The following is a 16080-nucleotide window of genomic DNA, read 5'->3' as shown; positions in this document are numbered from 1 at the left end:
GATTAACTAAATTAAACCTTACGTCCCCCTCACACTATGCAACTCATTCAAAGCTTTGATTTACATAATCTTTGCAACATGTGGACAGCTGCAACATGACTCCATGCTGCCAGTCATGTCATGTATTATGATATTCCCAGCAACTAGGTCATAACACTATTCAATTAGCCATGACAAAGTCAAATACATACAGTGACAGTAGTTCCTACTACTTTGCTGTATATAATCCTGTTTATTCTCCATGCTATGAAATATGAAACTGCCTTTAAATGCCATGAAGGAGTCATGTAAACTATCATACTGTGTGATTCGTAGTCATGTAATTTAACATCATCTCAGCAAAGTGATCCAACATCTAGAGTCATAAAGTATGATGTTCTCCAACTCATATTTGTATAGTTCACAACAAACTTAAGATTGCATGTTTGAAGAGATTATGATTACATTAAAATAACTTTTGTTCAACACAACACAAAAAGCTAACAAGTAACAAAAAACAAACATACCACTTTCTTCATCAATTTGGAAGACACCAAGGCCTGATCCATCTCTGATGGAGTAACGGATTTCTCCATCTCTGCCAGTGTCCTCATCGAACGCCGCAATTTTCAGAACTGAAGTGCCTATTGGTGCATCTTCTTTCACAACTCCTTTATCGACAAAGGAAGAAAAATACGGGGGATGCAAATTCTCATTTACATCAACCACCTCAATCACAATGTAGCAGGTAGAAGACAACGAAACTGGTTTTCCTTTGTCCTTTGCTCGAGCTGTTAAATTGTACAGTTGCCGCTTCTCAAAATCCAGATTTTGCACAATACGTATGGCACCACTCAGTTTATCTACATCAAAACTTCCATCACCATTATCTACAAGACTGTATCTCACTTGGCCCGACTGTCCTATATCCGGATCATGAGCATCTAGCCACATGATGACTGTGCCAACAGGCAGATCTTCTCTCACTTTGACATGGTAATTGGGAGGAATAAATTTTGGGGAATTGTCATTAACATCTTCCAAAATCACTTTCAAAATTACACTTGAAAGTAACTGTGGCCCTTCTTGCGCTTGATCCTTTGCAACTATTTTCAAATGGTAAACTGGATGAGTTTCTCTGTCCAGGGGGCTTATAACCTTTACAAGCCCTGTTTCACTGTCAATGGAAAATACATCGGTATATGCAAAAAGAGAATACCGGACCTCGCCATTAAGGCCAAGATCCTTATCTGTTGCTTCAACTTGAATAATTTCACTTCCCACATCCTTATTTTCACTTATTTCAACCAAATAGCTATCCTGCAGAAATTGAGGCTTGTTATCATTTGTGTCCAAAATATTCACATCCAGGAGGCGCCAGGCAGATTTCTGAGGTATTCCTAGATCGTACACTGTGACATTTAGTGTGTAGTGGTTAGTTGCTTCTCTGTCCAACGGAGAGTATATCATTAACCATCCAGTCTCCATCTCCAAGATAAAACAGCTATCTGTATCGCCGCCTGAAATGACATAAATCAACTTTCCATTAAAGCCACTGTCTGAATCAGTTGCTCTTATGTGTATGACCCTGGCTCCAACTGGAAGGTCTTCTTTAACTTCAATAATAGAAGGAAAGGAGCCATCAAACTGTGGGGTATAGCGATTCACTGAATGAATATCTAGGAAATGATCTTCAGGTTCTGGGTGATTATGAAGACTTGTTGCTTGAAGCAACTTTTCAGCCAGCATTTTTGCCACTCCGGTGTCCTTGCACTGTAACTGAATTGGTTTTCTACTTGTTACTACGGTGATGTTTATCACCATTGGAGGCGAGACATTTCCTCCATCATTTGCTGTAATTTGTAAAGTATGAAATGAAACCTTTAAAGCATCTCCATCCATTAGGGTCTGCTTGAGGGAAAGAACACCAGAACTAGGATTGAGTTCAAAAAGTTCTAGCTCATTGCCAGACTGAATTTCATAACGGACCAGCTGCAGTTCATCAGCATCAATAGCAGATACTGTAGTAATTTGCTCTCCAACAGCAAGGTCCCTTGGGACTGTCACTTCACAATCTACCTTCTCAAACAGTGGTTTGTTGTCATTTAAGTTATTCAGTGTAATAGTAACTGGAACTTCAGTTTCACGTCTGTATGGTGAGCCCCAGTCAGAAGCACGGATTCTCAAATTGTAAATCCTTGGCATGAGTTCATAATCCAGATCTTCTGACGTATTAATGATGCCAGTAAAATAATCAATAACAAAAGGTTGTGGGGCTAGATTGCCAATGCTATATGTCACATAACCATTCTCTCCCTCATCAAGGTCACTGGCACTTACACTTAACACACTTGTCCCTTTTGGTACATTCTCATCCACAGTGGCCTTATAAGATGTCTGCTGAAACTCAGGAGCATTATTATTCATGTCTAAAATATCAATAAGAACTTTAGTTGTTGCCTTTTTGTCACTGGTTATAACTTCAAGCTCTATCTGGTTTGCATGCTCTGCCTGGATCGGTCCATTAGCTGTGATCAGACCAGTATTAGGATTAATAGAAAATCTGTTTTTGTCAGAATTATGTCTGAAAATGTATTTTATTTGGGGGTACCTAGGTACTGCTTTAACCATTAAAACTGGAGTATGAAGAGGGGCAAATTCACTTAGGTTTGCCCTGTAGACTGGTTTCTCAAATCTTGGTGGTCCTAATTTAAAATGAGGGGACATGACTTGAATAACCTTTACTGAAGAAAACTGTGGGGGATTCCCTTTATCCTTTGCTTGCAAGGTAAGATTAAATCCGAAAGGTTGACTACTCCAATCAATTTCACCAATTCCTTTTATTTTGTATTCCTTGCTTCCTGGGCTTGATCTTATTGTTTTAAACTGCTGAAGGGGATCACCTGCCACGATGCTTAAAGAGGCTATTTCCCCATTTGGCCCTTGATCGTTATCTTCCACTGTAACTACTGCATATGTGGGATCTTTATCATTATCTGAAGGGACCAAAGTGACTGCAGTTATTACAGGTACATGCTCATTGGCTTGCTCTACATAGACAGACAGTTTGGCCATGCTGTTAATGCCACTGCTACCATAGAGTTTCATTCCACGGTCAATGGCTAGGATCTCCATCTCGTAAAATTTTTCTTCAGCATAATCAAGCTTCCCGGTCAATGTCACCACTCCACTAGAGGGATGAATGGCAAATATGTCCGTACGATCTTTAAAGCTATAGTAAAACTCTCCATTAGTGCCAATGTCCGCATCAGTAGCAGTAACCCGGGCAATACTTGTTCTCAAAGGTGCATTTTCAGGCAGCGAAACACTATAAGATGTTGGTGAAAAGAGGGGTCGCAGGTCATTTGTATCAAGTACTTGCACTCTAACGTTTGTGCGCGACTCAGCATTAGTGTTCTTTTCAACAGCCTTGATAGTTAAAAGGTAGTGGTCTTTTACTTCCCTGTTTAAGATTGCTGCACTTCCACCTTTGGTCCGTATTCTCAAGAAACAGAAATTTCCCAAAATGTATTCTTCAGCTTTGAACAGGTTTTCATTATCCCCAGAAACAATCTTGTATCGTATATCCCATGTGGGAACAGTAAGGTAAACACCCATTTTTACTGGGCTTTCTAAGAATGTCTTAGCTGCAGAGTTTTCATAGATTGTGGCATTGTAAATATGATGGGTAAACTGCATGGGCAAATTTTGCTCTATCCTTTGGTTCCCTATACAGCTGTTCAGTAAGTGCAGAAGCAACACTGACAGAATTACAGCCAAGTGTTTTTCCATGATGGCACAGTGTAACTTCACCAAACCTAAAACAAGATAAAACAGGAAAAACTTCATTAGTTTTGCTGAAAAGGAGTTGACTCTCCAGCCACTGTGTTTAAAACAAACAGGTTAAACCAAAAGAGCATTGAGGGTTTAAAACATCTTGTACATTAAATATTCTTTTCCAAATTGAATAACTGCCTCACACTTTCAATTACACGACTTGTCTCAACCTATTCCTTAGACATATAAAATTAATTGGTATGTGAATATGTTTGTAAAAAAATGTATGTGGAATGAAAAGATATCAAGTTTTAGTTTTACATATCAAATATATGTACCACTAAATGCTAAAGTAATGGAGAGCCTGAATAGGAACTAATGACAAAGGAAAATATTATGTAGACAATCTGAAATAATTCAACAAATGGAAATAATAGTTGTATACCTGCAGATTACACAGGGGAAAAAATGAATAAAAAAAATAAAAAAGGGTCAAGAATTGCTGAGAAAAGGATAAACATAAAGACTGCAAAGGTCATTAATATTTCAAGGACTAGGCAAACAAAGTGAATATCATATGGGAAGGCCTTAAAGTGAAACATATGGCAAAGTCCAACTATTCTCTGTAAAGTGATCACAGATGGCAAGAGACTGTTAAGTAACAAACACTTAAAATGATGATGGCAAAGGAAGTAGTCTCTCCAAATAAAAATCTGTTAATAAAAAATATCAAAGTGGAGTCATGGCATGAAAGGCTAAACTGCTTCAGATGAGAATACACTTCAAATAAACTCGGCAAAGAAACAAAAATGCATGTATTAACATCAGAGAAACTGTTAACACTAATACATTTAAGAGAAAGTAAGAGATTGAGTATGTCAAACATGAAATTACAATATTTTACTTAACTTTGATTGAACTTCAATGGCCTCTTGTGGTTTATTGATGCCATTTAGGTGCAATATTCATAAGAGAATAGAATCATAGAACAATTTTTAAATCCTTTGGTTGAAGAATTCTATTGTAGGAGTTCCAGTTTCATAAAACAACACAAAGGTTTGGAAAATACAAACACATTATAAAATAATGTTTCAACCAAGCAGTTTCTTAAATCTGCCCTTTAATGAACTGCCTCCCCATTTAAATTTTGTTCCTGCCTCGCCCCTGACGCTGCCACAATTTAAAACATTGGATTGAGCACGTTTAAAAAATTAAATGAATTTGTATTTTTGAGACTAATGGGATCAGAAAAGTAAGTTAAATAACAGCATGACGTTATGAGAAAAATAAACTAAAGAAGAATGTAACAAGATGCTATGACTGAAAAAGACACAAAAGAAGGATAATTGAGGAAGAAAAGACAAAGTAACTGTGAACTCTAGTCCAGATAAAATTATATTGGCCAAATATCCAAATGAAGAAAAAAATTCTGATGTATCAATGCAAATGTAAGGTGATTATGTTTAAATAAGATAAATAAGTAAAGAAAAACTACATTTTTTTCATCTTTCCTAACTAAGGTCAATGTTAAAATGACTGCAGATGTGCAATATTACATGAACAATGGTATTCACATTACTTGTTGTAACTTTCCTCTACTGTGCTGCTTAAAGAGTTATAACAACTCACTTCAGATGATTCTGTATAGATCACCCTAAATTTCTTTCTTGCTTCACAATTTTGACAGTACAAAAAGTGAATGTCATAAATAAACCAAGAAAGAATTTGTATATTAAAACTCTGACAGCAATATATGTTACACATGATTTAAAGTATACACTGCTTTAAAATTAATAAAACATTAATAAATAAAACGTTCCCAATAAAGGTTCAATAAAACACTGTTTAAACAAATTTTTAATTTTTCACTGTAGAAATAACTTTTAACTAATGTTTTTTCACAGAAACAAGATGAAACTGCTTTGCTCTTATTTTATGTGTATACTAAAATTTATATCTCTAGCCTCTCTCAGAAAAAGCAACTTGTAGCTTCTTTGTTTTCTCAGTTTCTTTTATTATCTCCCTCCCCTCCATTAGTGAGACATTCACTAGCTGTGGGTTACATTCTGTAAAATCTTTTGCTTGATTTGTACAAGTAAAATATTATAAATGAGGATAGAAAAAATACACTATATGTTAAAATATATAGAAAAAACAGAAGAGAACAAAGTGCATGGCATAACCCGGATACAGCAATCTTATCTTAGTTTGCTAGAATCAATGAGCAAACAATTTTCCTGAAACAAAATGTTTGACAATTTAAAAGAACTTTTGATATTATGTATTAAATTTAAAAACCCAAACTTGTTATGTGTCTGTTATAAACCTTAGTTAAAACGTCACATTGTAACTAGAAATAATAAAAACATAAAAAACTGTCAATCTTTCATATTTAATACACATTTTACATTTGGTCTTTGTAATTCACAACTAAATGTTCACATCCTTTCAGTGACAGTCTATCAGCTCAGCTCTATATGTTGGACATTACATCATCACTTCCATATTTAAAACCTAAATAACACACAATCAGACATGCTGATTCCAAAGTTTTAAAAGGTTCCAAGCACATTTAGCCACAACACTAGTTAAACCTGTGAGATAAATAGTGTCAGCCAGAAATCTGTCAAAGAAAAATAAGCTTCACTTTTTTGTGGGGGCTGGGATCAAAATACAAATACCTTAAACTACGCTGCTGTGATTTACAGTTACATTAATCCACCCCTCAATCAATGCTTGTCTCTGAAAGCAAAAACAGCACTTTTTGCCTCATAAGTTTTGTTTCAAACTGAAATGTTTATTTATATTGTCAGCATGATTGCATACTTAAATATTCATTTAAAAAAAAGATTAAATACAGTAGTCTGTTGCTTCCTGTGAACTTAAACAAGAAGGTTTAGGTATGAGATGGGTGGATAGATGGATACTATCTAAACATTTGCAAGAATATATGTATTTGTGTAACTGTGTGTATGTATGTATGTACAGTGCATCCAGAAAGTATTCACAGCGCATCACTTTTTCCACATTTTGTTATGTTACAGCCTTATTCCAAAATGGATTAAATTCATTTTTTTCCTCAGAATTCTACACACAACACCCCTTAATGACAACATGAAAAAAGTTTAGTTGAGGTTTTTGCAAATTTATTAAAAAATAAAAAAACTGAGAAATCACATGCACATAAGTATTCACAGCCTTTGCTCAATACTTTGTCGATGCACCTTTGGCAGCAATTACAGCCTCAAGTCTTTTTGAATATGATGGCACAAGCTTGGCACACCTATCCTTGGCCAGTTTCGCCCATTCCTCTTTGCAGCACCTCTCAAGCCCCATTAGGTTGGAAGGGAAGCGTCAGTGCACAGCCATTTTAAGATCTCTCCAGAGATGTTCAATCGGATTCAAGTCTGGGCTCTGGCTGAAGCCACTCCTTTGATATCTTGGCTGTGTGCTTAGGGTCGTTGTCCTGCTGAAAGATGAACCGTCGCCCCAGTCTGAGGTCAAGAGTGCTCTGGAGCAGGTTTTCATCCAGGATGTCTCTGTACATTGCTGCAGTCATCTTTCCCTTTATCCTGACTAGTCTCCCAGTTCCTGCCGCTGAAAAACATCCCTACAGCATGATGCTGCTACCACCATGCTTCACTGTAGGGATGGTGCCAGGTTTCCTCCAAACGTGACGCCTGGCATTCACACCAAAGAGTTCAAACTTTGTCTCATCAGACCAGAGAATTTTCCTTCTCATGGTCTGAGAGTCCTTCAGCTACCTTTTGGCAAACTCCAGGCGGGCTGCCATGTGCCTTTTACTAAGGAGTGGCTTCCGTCTGGCCACTCTACCATACAGGCCTGATTGGTGGATTGCTGCAGAGATGGTTGTCCTTCTGGAAGGTTCTCCTCTCTCCACAGAGGACCTCTGGAGCTCTGGCAGAGTAACCATCGGGTTCCTGGTCACCTCCCTGACTAAGGCCCTTCTCCCCCAATCGCTCAGTTTAGATGGCCGGTCAGCTCTAGGAATAGTCCTGGTGGTTTCGAACTTCTTCCACTTACGGATGATGGAGGCCACTGTGCTCATTGGGACCTTCAAAGCAGCAGAAATTCTTCTGTAACCTTCCCCAGATATGTGCCTCGAGACAATCCTATCTCAGAGGTCTACAGGCAATTCCTTTGACTTCATGCTTGGTCTGTGCTCTGACATGAACTGTCTACTGTGGGACCTTATATAGACAGGTGTGTGCCTTTCCAAATCATGTCCAACCAACTGAATTTACCACAGGTGGACTCCAATTAAGCTGCAGAAACATATCAAGGATGATCAGGGGAAACAGGATGCACCTGAGCTCAAATTTGAGCTTCATGGCAAAGGCTGTGAATACTTATGTACATGTGCTTTCTCAATTTTTTTATTTTTAATAAATTTGCAAAAATCTCAAGTAAACTTTTTCCACGTTGTCATTATGGGGTGTTGTGTGTAGAATTCTGAGGAAAAAAATGAATTGAATCCATTTTGGAATAAGGCTGTAACATAACAAAATATGGAAAAAGTGATGCGCTATGAATACTTTCCGGATGCGCTGTATGTGTATATATATATATATATATATATATATATATATATATATATATATATATATATATATATATATATATATATATATATATATATATATATACTGCAGTGGGTTGGCACCCTGCCAGAGATTTATTCCTGCCTTGTGCCCTGTGTTGGCTGGGATTGGCTCCAGCAGACCCCTGTGACCCTGCGTTCGGATTCATTGGGTTGGAAAATGGATGGATGGATATATATATATATATATATATATATACTAGCTGTGTAAGCCAATGCCGTAAAGAGCCTGCGCTCGTAAAAACTATTGAAATCGTCAGAATACAAACTGAAATACAGTCGGCGGTTTCAATTTGCATACGTGCTCGACCCTCCTTGTCTATCAGCTCAGAGATTTCGTTTTGCTGATGTGCTCGCCCCACTTATCTAGCAGCAGCTAAGAGAGTTTGTCTTTCATTGGTGGTTTCACTTTGGCGACAAAGTCGCTTTCTTTCAACTTCATGCTGTAGCCTCGTACTTCTTTCTTCTTCGGACTCGTTAACTTGGAGCCGCCTTGCCGGCTCTTTGAGCTTCATGCTGTAGCTTCGCACTTCCGGGCCGGACAGACAGACACACCCACTTCCACGTGTAGACATGTATATATAAGATATATATATATATATATATATATATATATATATATATATATATATATATATATATATTTATATATATATATATATATTTGTGTGTGTGTGTGTATACAGTATATATGTACACACTACACAGTTCAATATGTACACATACTCATATATACACTGTACTTTATATAGACATACATGCACAAACCACTGCCATACTGAAATTTTTCACACATGACATCTCTAAATTATAAAGATAACAAAAAAAAACTTCAATCAAATATCCTGTGGGTGAAAACACCTTATTAATGAAAGATGTTAAATGAGAAGGGCCAGACTCGTTTAAGCTTAAAAAAAGCCACAAATACTCATGTGAATGCTCTTTACAAATAGGGATGTGCATAAGAGTATCTCTGAACACCCAACATGTCTGAGCTGGGCAAGAATGGGCTACAGTGGCAGACCGCCCAACCACTAAGTTCCACTCCTATCAGCTAAGAACAGTTAACACAAGCCTACAGTGTACAAGTCAACTGCAAAATTAAAAAGCCAGAAAAATGTTGCATGGTCTGACAAATCTCAGTTTATGCAGTGACATGCAGATATTAGGGTAACATTTGACATAAGCAGCAAGATTCCATAAGCCCTTCTTTCCTTGTGTTTAGACTGTACAGTCTATTGTAAAGAATGCTTTCTTGGCACATATTAGACTCCTTTTATACTAAGTGTCACTTAAATGTCACAAAGTGCTTTAGCATTGCTGGTAACTATATGCATCCATTTATGGCCACAATCTAACCTTTCTCAAATGGATACTTCAAACAGTATAATGCAACATGCCATAAAGTACACATCATGCAAAGCTAACATAACAGTGACTTCAGTTTGCTCTGACAGTTTGCACAGACACCATGCCTCAGTTTAACTGAACATCTCTGGGATGAAAGGTAACGAGAGGCTCAAAGCACAAATGTGTGATGCTATTGAACAAGCACGGATCATAATCTCTTAGGAATCTTTTCAGCATTTTGTTGAATTTATGCCTTGAAGAATTCAATCTGTTCTGGAAGGAAATGGGTTTCTGCCCAGTTTGAAATTGGTGGACCCAATAACATGGCCACTGTGTTTATATTAATCTTTACATATAATAAGACTAGGTTATTTAATAAGTATCAGTCTCCTTTCCAATTAGCGTGGCTGGTTGTAGAAATATCAAGAAAAACTGCAATAAAACAGATTTTCGAGTTTGCCTAGGAAGCATATATTATATGTGATACAGATGCAGAATATGTATCTATACTTCACTGCCCTTTTACCATATCCACACATACATTTTTGAATCAGTTTAATTCCAGTTCTGCTGTCACAGGAGTGTCATGGGCAAGATGTGCATGAGAAAAATCCAAAGTAAATCTCACAAGGAAGTTGTGCAAACTCCAAACAGACTGACTGGGTTAAGATCAGAAAGCAAACTTTAAGAACTGACAAAGCAGCACTAGTCGCTGCAAAGCCATACCAGCCATATATTTATTAATATGGAATAACAGGTCAAAGTTCATTCAGTCACATACACCACCACATATGGCCAATTTAAAATTGACAAAGATAATACTTTTCTAAGCCCTTATCCCAATATGGCTGATCTCAAATGGCAAACTCAAGTCATTTTGAATATGAATCAGCAAATTCACATCCTGGTTCATTTTCTACTAGTGAATTATTTTCAGGCTTTTTTTCTGAATTGGTTTACTTGGGGAATATTAGCTCTTTTGTATGCCTTGCTTACTTTGCATAGTTTGAACATGTATGGTTCGATGTATACTTTTACAAGTTTTATACTGGTTATAACATTGGAGCATGGAAGTTTAGCACAGCTATTTTGGGTTATTTTCTGACAGTCAAAAACCTTGGCTTAGCTTTCAATTCTTAAAACTATACACAACAAAGTATTTTTAAACCTTTATTGTAGTTTTTTGAAAATCTACAATTTTACCAAAACTGCCCTCCACTTTTACCTCAATATCATATACAGCATGTTGTGAAAATTGTCATTAACATTACACACTGTAACTAACCTAATAGAATACAACACAACGTAATTATTTTTACACTGATGCATTTCTTAACTCAATATACCCTTGCTAATAGATGGGTCGAATATAAACTTCAAGAACTAGGCGGATAAAAAAAGGATTTATAATTTCCTGAAGTCTTTTCGGTTAATAACTTTAGGTGTACAATTAGAGGGGAGGCAGCTCGAAGAGACAGAGCGGTCCCGGCAAAAATGAAGCATCAAGCCATTTGGTTGCCGCCTGTTCATTAAACTCGTCTTTCTTCGAAGCGGCTGCTCTGCTTCAAAGCGCTTGATGATAATACGGATTTTGGTGGTGCAGAGCTGCGCCATTTGAAACCTATTTGAACAAATCCTGACCACAAAGTGTCACATTTCAACAGGCTGACCTCTCTCGCAAGCAATCGGAGTAAATCGAGGCAGAATATTTGTACTCTGACTGTTTTTTTTATGTTTTTAACACCGCTGCAGTCATATCCAGCTACCGTGGGAACTAAAAACTTGAGATTAAATGCAACGCATTTGTCTGTGACAAAGCATTACAACGGCAAAGAAAAAGAACCAGACAAAAAATGGAACAGTTTCCATTCTCCTCCTGAAGCGGCTTTCACAATGTGTGATTATTATTAAAACATTCGCTCCTTCAGGGCACATATTCACATTTTCTCTTCCTCCCGCAGAAGCGGAGCCGCGAGTCTGAACAGCACACGGGTATAATCGACGCAAAGTATGACGCGAACACAATAGTGCTTCGAAGCATAATGAAAGAATAGTAAAGTTCCGAACATCGCGTAGAATGCTTCATAAACAAATGTTAACCAAAATTTAAAAAGTGCAACATACCACAAAGCACCTTTTAAAACTTGTTCTCAAAGCAATGTCACATTTTAAACAGTGTCCCAACAACAGACATCTGTACAACAAAAAACACAACCGGCAAAATCATAAAAAATTGCGTCTGTTGCCTTAGATTTCGCTGTGTTCAACTTTTAATCCGTTTTGGTCCAAATTTCCACTATACAGGTTCGAGAGAGCGCCACTTCGCCAAACTCTTCTCTAATCAATGTAACTATTTATTTTTACTTGAATATCAACTACTAGAACCTCGTTACAATTCCGTTCACGTACATAATCTTGCCACGAGCAACAGGGATTTCATGCAAAAACGTCAGGCAGCTATGTGATAAAACAATATAGAACGATTCACCACTAACGTAAACGGTTAATAAAAAAAACAAAAACTTCCCACAAATAATGATGTATATGGCATTTTCGAAGCATAATATAGAACCTTAACAAAGTACGGGAGCATGTCCTGACAGGCACACATCGCAGTACCTCCTTTTCTTTTTTCAACCCCTTCGCGACAGCCAAACTTTTTGAAGACTTCCAAGTTACGAACAAAAATCAGATATTCAAGAAAAGATTATAATGTCCAAGTACACACCTTTTGGGATCAGTATATTCCTTTTAGCACTTGACCGGATCGTTTAAAAGACTGAAAATCCCGCATGGCCACCATGGTCCCCTTTCTTTTTACCTCCACCTCCTCTCCCAGTTCCCCACTCTCACACTCTTTCTTTCTTTCTCTCTTCCCCTTGTTCCCTTCCGAGAGACTGCCGGATCCGTCCGCGTCCTGTTACAGTCCGGATCTACTTACTACTGGCATGTAGGTCTCAAGCGGCGCCACTTGAAAGAGTAAAGGCTGATTTGTTTCAACGCCTCTACAGCTATACGGAATGCCTTGTGAAGTTAAGCAACTTGATTTATTCATTTATTTTTTCAATTGTGACTGGAGAAAAATAAAGTAACCTGTCCAACTACCCGTGAAATAATACTGTAAACCTTAACGAAGCCAGTCGGATTGAGTTAGATGAAAGGAAAATACTAAAACAATAGTATTTCAATATACAGTAAATATGCCTTGAGGAGATGCGTTTCAACTACATATTCTGTATTCCGTTCTCTTTATATATGTTTACATACTTATACATGCAGATTCACAAACCACAATAATCAAATCAGGGTTGCTCTTATAGATAGATAGATAGATAGATAGATAGATAGATAGATAGATAGATAGATAGATAGATAGATAGATAGATAGATAGATATGTGTGTGTGTACTGTATAAGGGCTTGAAAATTATTTTATATGCAGATATAAATGTTTTAATAATTGTAATAAGGTTTCCACTTAACCGTCCTTTTCTGTCAGGGCAAAAAATTAAAAAAACGTTTTTTGCAAAGATACTTCCAACCAGCTATCGCGTACCTATTCCACAGATGGCACATACTTGGCGATTTAAACACTAAACTGTTTTCCGAGAAGTGCTCTTTTATACTCGTATGTTATTCATTTGAAATTATCGTTCAGTCTTTGCATGACTGGTGATCTGAAACCAATTAACCGCACATTAGGAAATCTCACGTTATAGGTAGATGCACCTCTGCAAATATAGTACACCTATTGCTGAGCTCAAGAGGCGCTCCCCAGTTAAGGAAGATCAAGCGGCCATTGACAAAATCGTCCTCTGTCTTTCTTTTTGAAAAAATATAAGCGCATACATTGTCATGCAAACAAAACGAATGCGTAATGTATTGGTGTTTTCCTAGGCGTCCAACCTGCATTTCTCAAATCTTTCGAATGTCATGTTTAATAAGAAGGCATTCAGACATAATGCATTAAGCTAGAAATAAAATACATTAATTTCAAAATAAACAGCTATCGGAATAAAACCCACCGTTATGTGGAAACACCAAATAGCGAAATTAGAAAAGTCGAATTTACTAAATCTTTTTCAAGTTCTGGATTTAACATCTAGCCATAAAAACATTGGTTACTAATAAATGAACGATAAAAATATAATAAACTACAATACGGATTCAATGGCGTCAAATTGCTGTAATTCTGATTGTGGTTTCAATTATTGAAACGAGTGAAATGTGATTTTGACTCTTGTATTACATTGTGTATAACAGATGCCACTGTTCACTTATTAATATATTATTATTATTATTATTATTATTATTATTATTATTATTATTATTATTATTATTATTACTACTACTACTACTACTGCTACTACTACTAATACTACCACTACTGCTGCTTCTACTACTATTACTATTATTAGGACACAGTAACTCTGGCTCAAAGTTCCTCGAGAACGGACGTAAGCTACTAAATCCCACATTTTATGAACACATACCACTTCTGAAAGCACAGATGGCGCTCTATAACAATACTTCGTGAAGTCTTTTTTTCCTAACTAAATTGAGGCACCTATTCGGAATAACTTGTGAAATTATACGTTTATAAAAAATCAGATTTTTTACATGCACGTCTTATTTTCATGATATATTATATTTGCCGTCTAAGTACAGAATGAATGACAACAAAACTAATGGCAGGTAAATATTTTCTAGTTATAAAATGTAGTCTTTGTAAGGGTATCTGATTATCAAAAAGAAAAAAAAAACGTTACGTATAAATGGATGAGTGGTTTTATTTTTTCAAAACTCACCAGTCCAGCTTGGTTTATTTCAAGTTAGTCCACTTCAGTTATAAACGATGATAGCTGTTGACGAATTATGCGGTCAGACATTCTTTCCATTAATGCAGTCTAATCGTAAAAATCGAGCCAAGGGGAAGAAATTCCAGTAAAGCCACACTTCCAGTGCCTGAGCGGGTAGCGAAAGACACGTTGTATATAACGACCTGGGAACGGCGGAGTTGGGTCGCTTGGCAGGGAGCTTCGCCAACTCTGCGAAGGAAAGCGGTTGAGTTTCTCTGTGGGATACCAGCGCTCCCTCGGCTCTGATGTCATTAATCCTCACTAGATGGACTTCTGCTTGGTGCTTTCCCTTTTTCCTGTGGATTCTTTCACCGAGATGAATACGCCGTTGCAGGAGAATCAGACCACCAAACAAATAGGCACGCAAAATAACAAATGCAGGGAAGTAGTGTAATATTTGAAGCAGTGCCGGCTGAAGGCAGACTTATATCCTCTATTCAAAGATTTCAGTTTACAGAAGTGCCGTCTTTGTCGAACAGGAAAAAGTGCAATGCATATGGTTTAGAGCAAGGTAATGTTGAATAAGGCGGCGTCAGAGTGGCGAGTGATAGCGCTCAGAAGATTATTATTATTCACACGTCTCTGAACACATGTATGCAATTACTACCGCCTTTAAAATACCCTTTAGAGTTCCGTAATGATATTGTGGTCGCCCAATTGCCAGGGGGATCTCAGTTTTTTTAGGACCAGACACCTCCACCCACAATTAAAAACAATGTGCCAAACGCATACGTGGGTATGATTGCATCTGATTTAATTCTTCAAATTAAATTGTTGGTTAAAATAGTTCCGAGAGCCAACTTCTCAAAATGTTGATTTGGCGCTTATCAGCGTGATCTTAAATAATAACACTTGGCAGCCATATATCAAATATATGCAGTTAATTCGTTCATCAACGTTAAAGAATATGAATATTTGTCAATGGGCGATTTATTTACTCTCAGTATGGTTTCGTTTTCATTTTATTTTAGGTTCAAAGGAAATATAATTGAATTTACTGACATATACTGTAAGTCATTGAACTTTTAAAGGTTATTAATAACAGTTTAAATGTGTAGAACACACGGTATCTTCTAAGTACACACTGTTCTGTTTTCTGTTTGGTGAAAGAAAGAAAGAAAGAAAGAAAGAAAGAAAGAAAGAAAGAAAGAAAGAAAGAAAGAAAGAAAGAAAGAAAGAAAGAAAGAAAGAAAGAAAGAAAGAAAGAAAGAAAGAAAACTTCAACATTTTCAGTTCTACAAATTAGCTGAAAGTAGAGTAAAAAAGAATGACAAAGTAAAACTAAATTGCAGATGGCAGAGTAGTTATCCCTGTTGCCTCATAAGTCCTGCATTCAAATGTTGTTCCTGGTTGCTGTCTCTGGGATATAACCATTCTCACCAAGTCTGTGGAGGCTTACTATGTGTTCCAGTTCCCCACTTTCCAAATACTGTACATGTAGGCTGATTTTTGATTCCAGACTAGATTAGTGATTTACTGATGTACAGTTCAGAGG

The 16080-nt window shown here is 36.9% G+C and overlaps 1 protein-coding gene across 5 annotated transcripts in view; it reads right to left on the bottom strand.

Annotated features, from left to right (window-relative positions):
• fat1a (FAT atypical cadherin 1a) overlaps nucleotides 1-15073 on the bottom strand; it is a 210782-nt gene extending 195709 nt beyond the window's left edge. For 3 of the 5 annotated variants that reach the window (XM_051928504.1, XM_051928501.1, XM_051928503.1), the window contains exons 1-2: nucleotides 12456-12620; nucleotides 507-3797 (exon numbers count right to left, since the gene is read on the bottom strand). In XM_051928504.1, coding sequence (XP_051784464.1) covers nucleotides 507-3771 — 3265 coding nt within the window. In that variant the 5' untranslated portion in view covers nucleotides 3772-3797; nucleotides 12456-12620. Of the gene's footprint in view, nucleotides 1-506; nucleotides 3798-12455; nucleotides 12622-14534 lie in introns of those variants that run through there. The other 2 variants (XR_007935176.1, XM_051928502.1) reach the window with 2 other exon arrangements.
• Between the last annotated feature and the right edge of the window lie 1007 nt (nucleotides 15074-16080).

Source organism: Erpetoichthys calabaricus, chromosome 5 (assembly GCF_900747795.2).
Source record: "Erpetoichthys calabaricus chromosome 5, fErpCal1.3, whole genome shotgun sequence".
NCBI classification, from domain to species: Eukaryota; Metazoa; Chordata; class Cladistia; order Polypteriformes; family Polypteridae; genus Erpetoichthys; species Erpetoichthys calabaricus.
The sequence above is the reverse complement of the archived record's forward strand: the minus strand, read 5'-3'. Positions and strand labels throughout refer to the sequence as shown.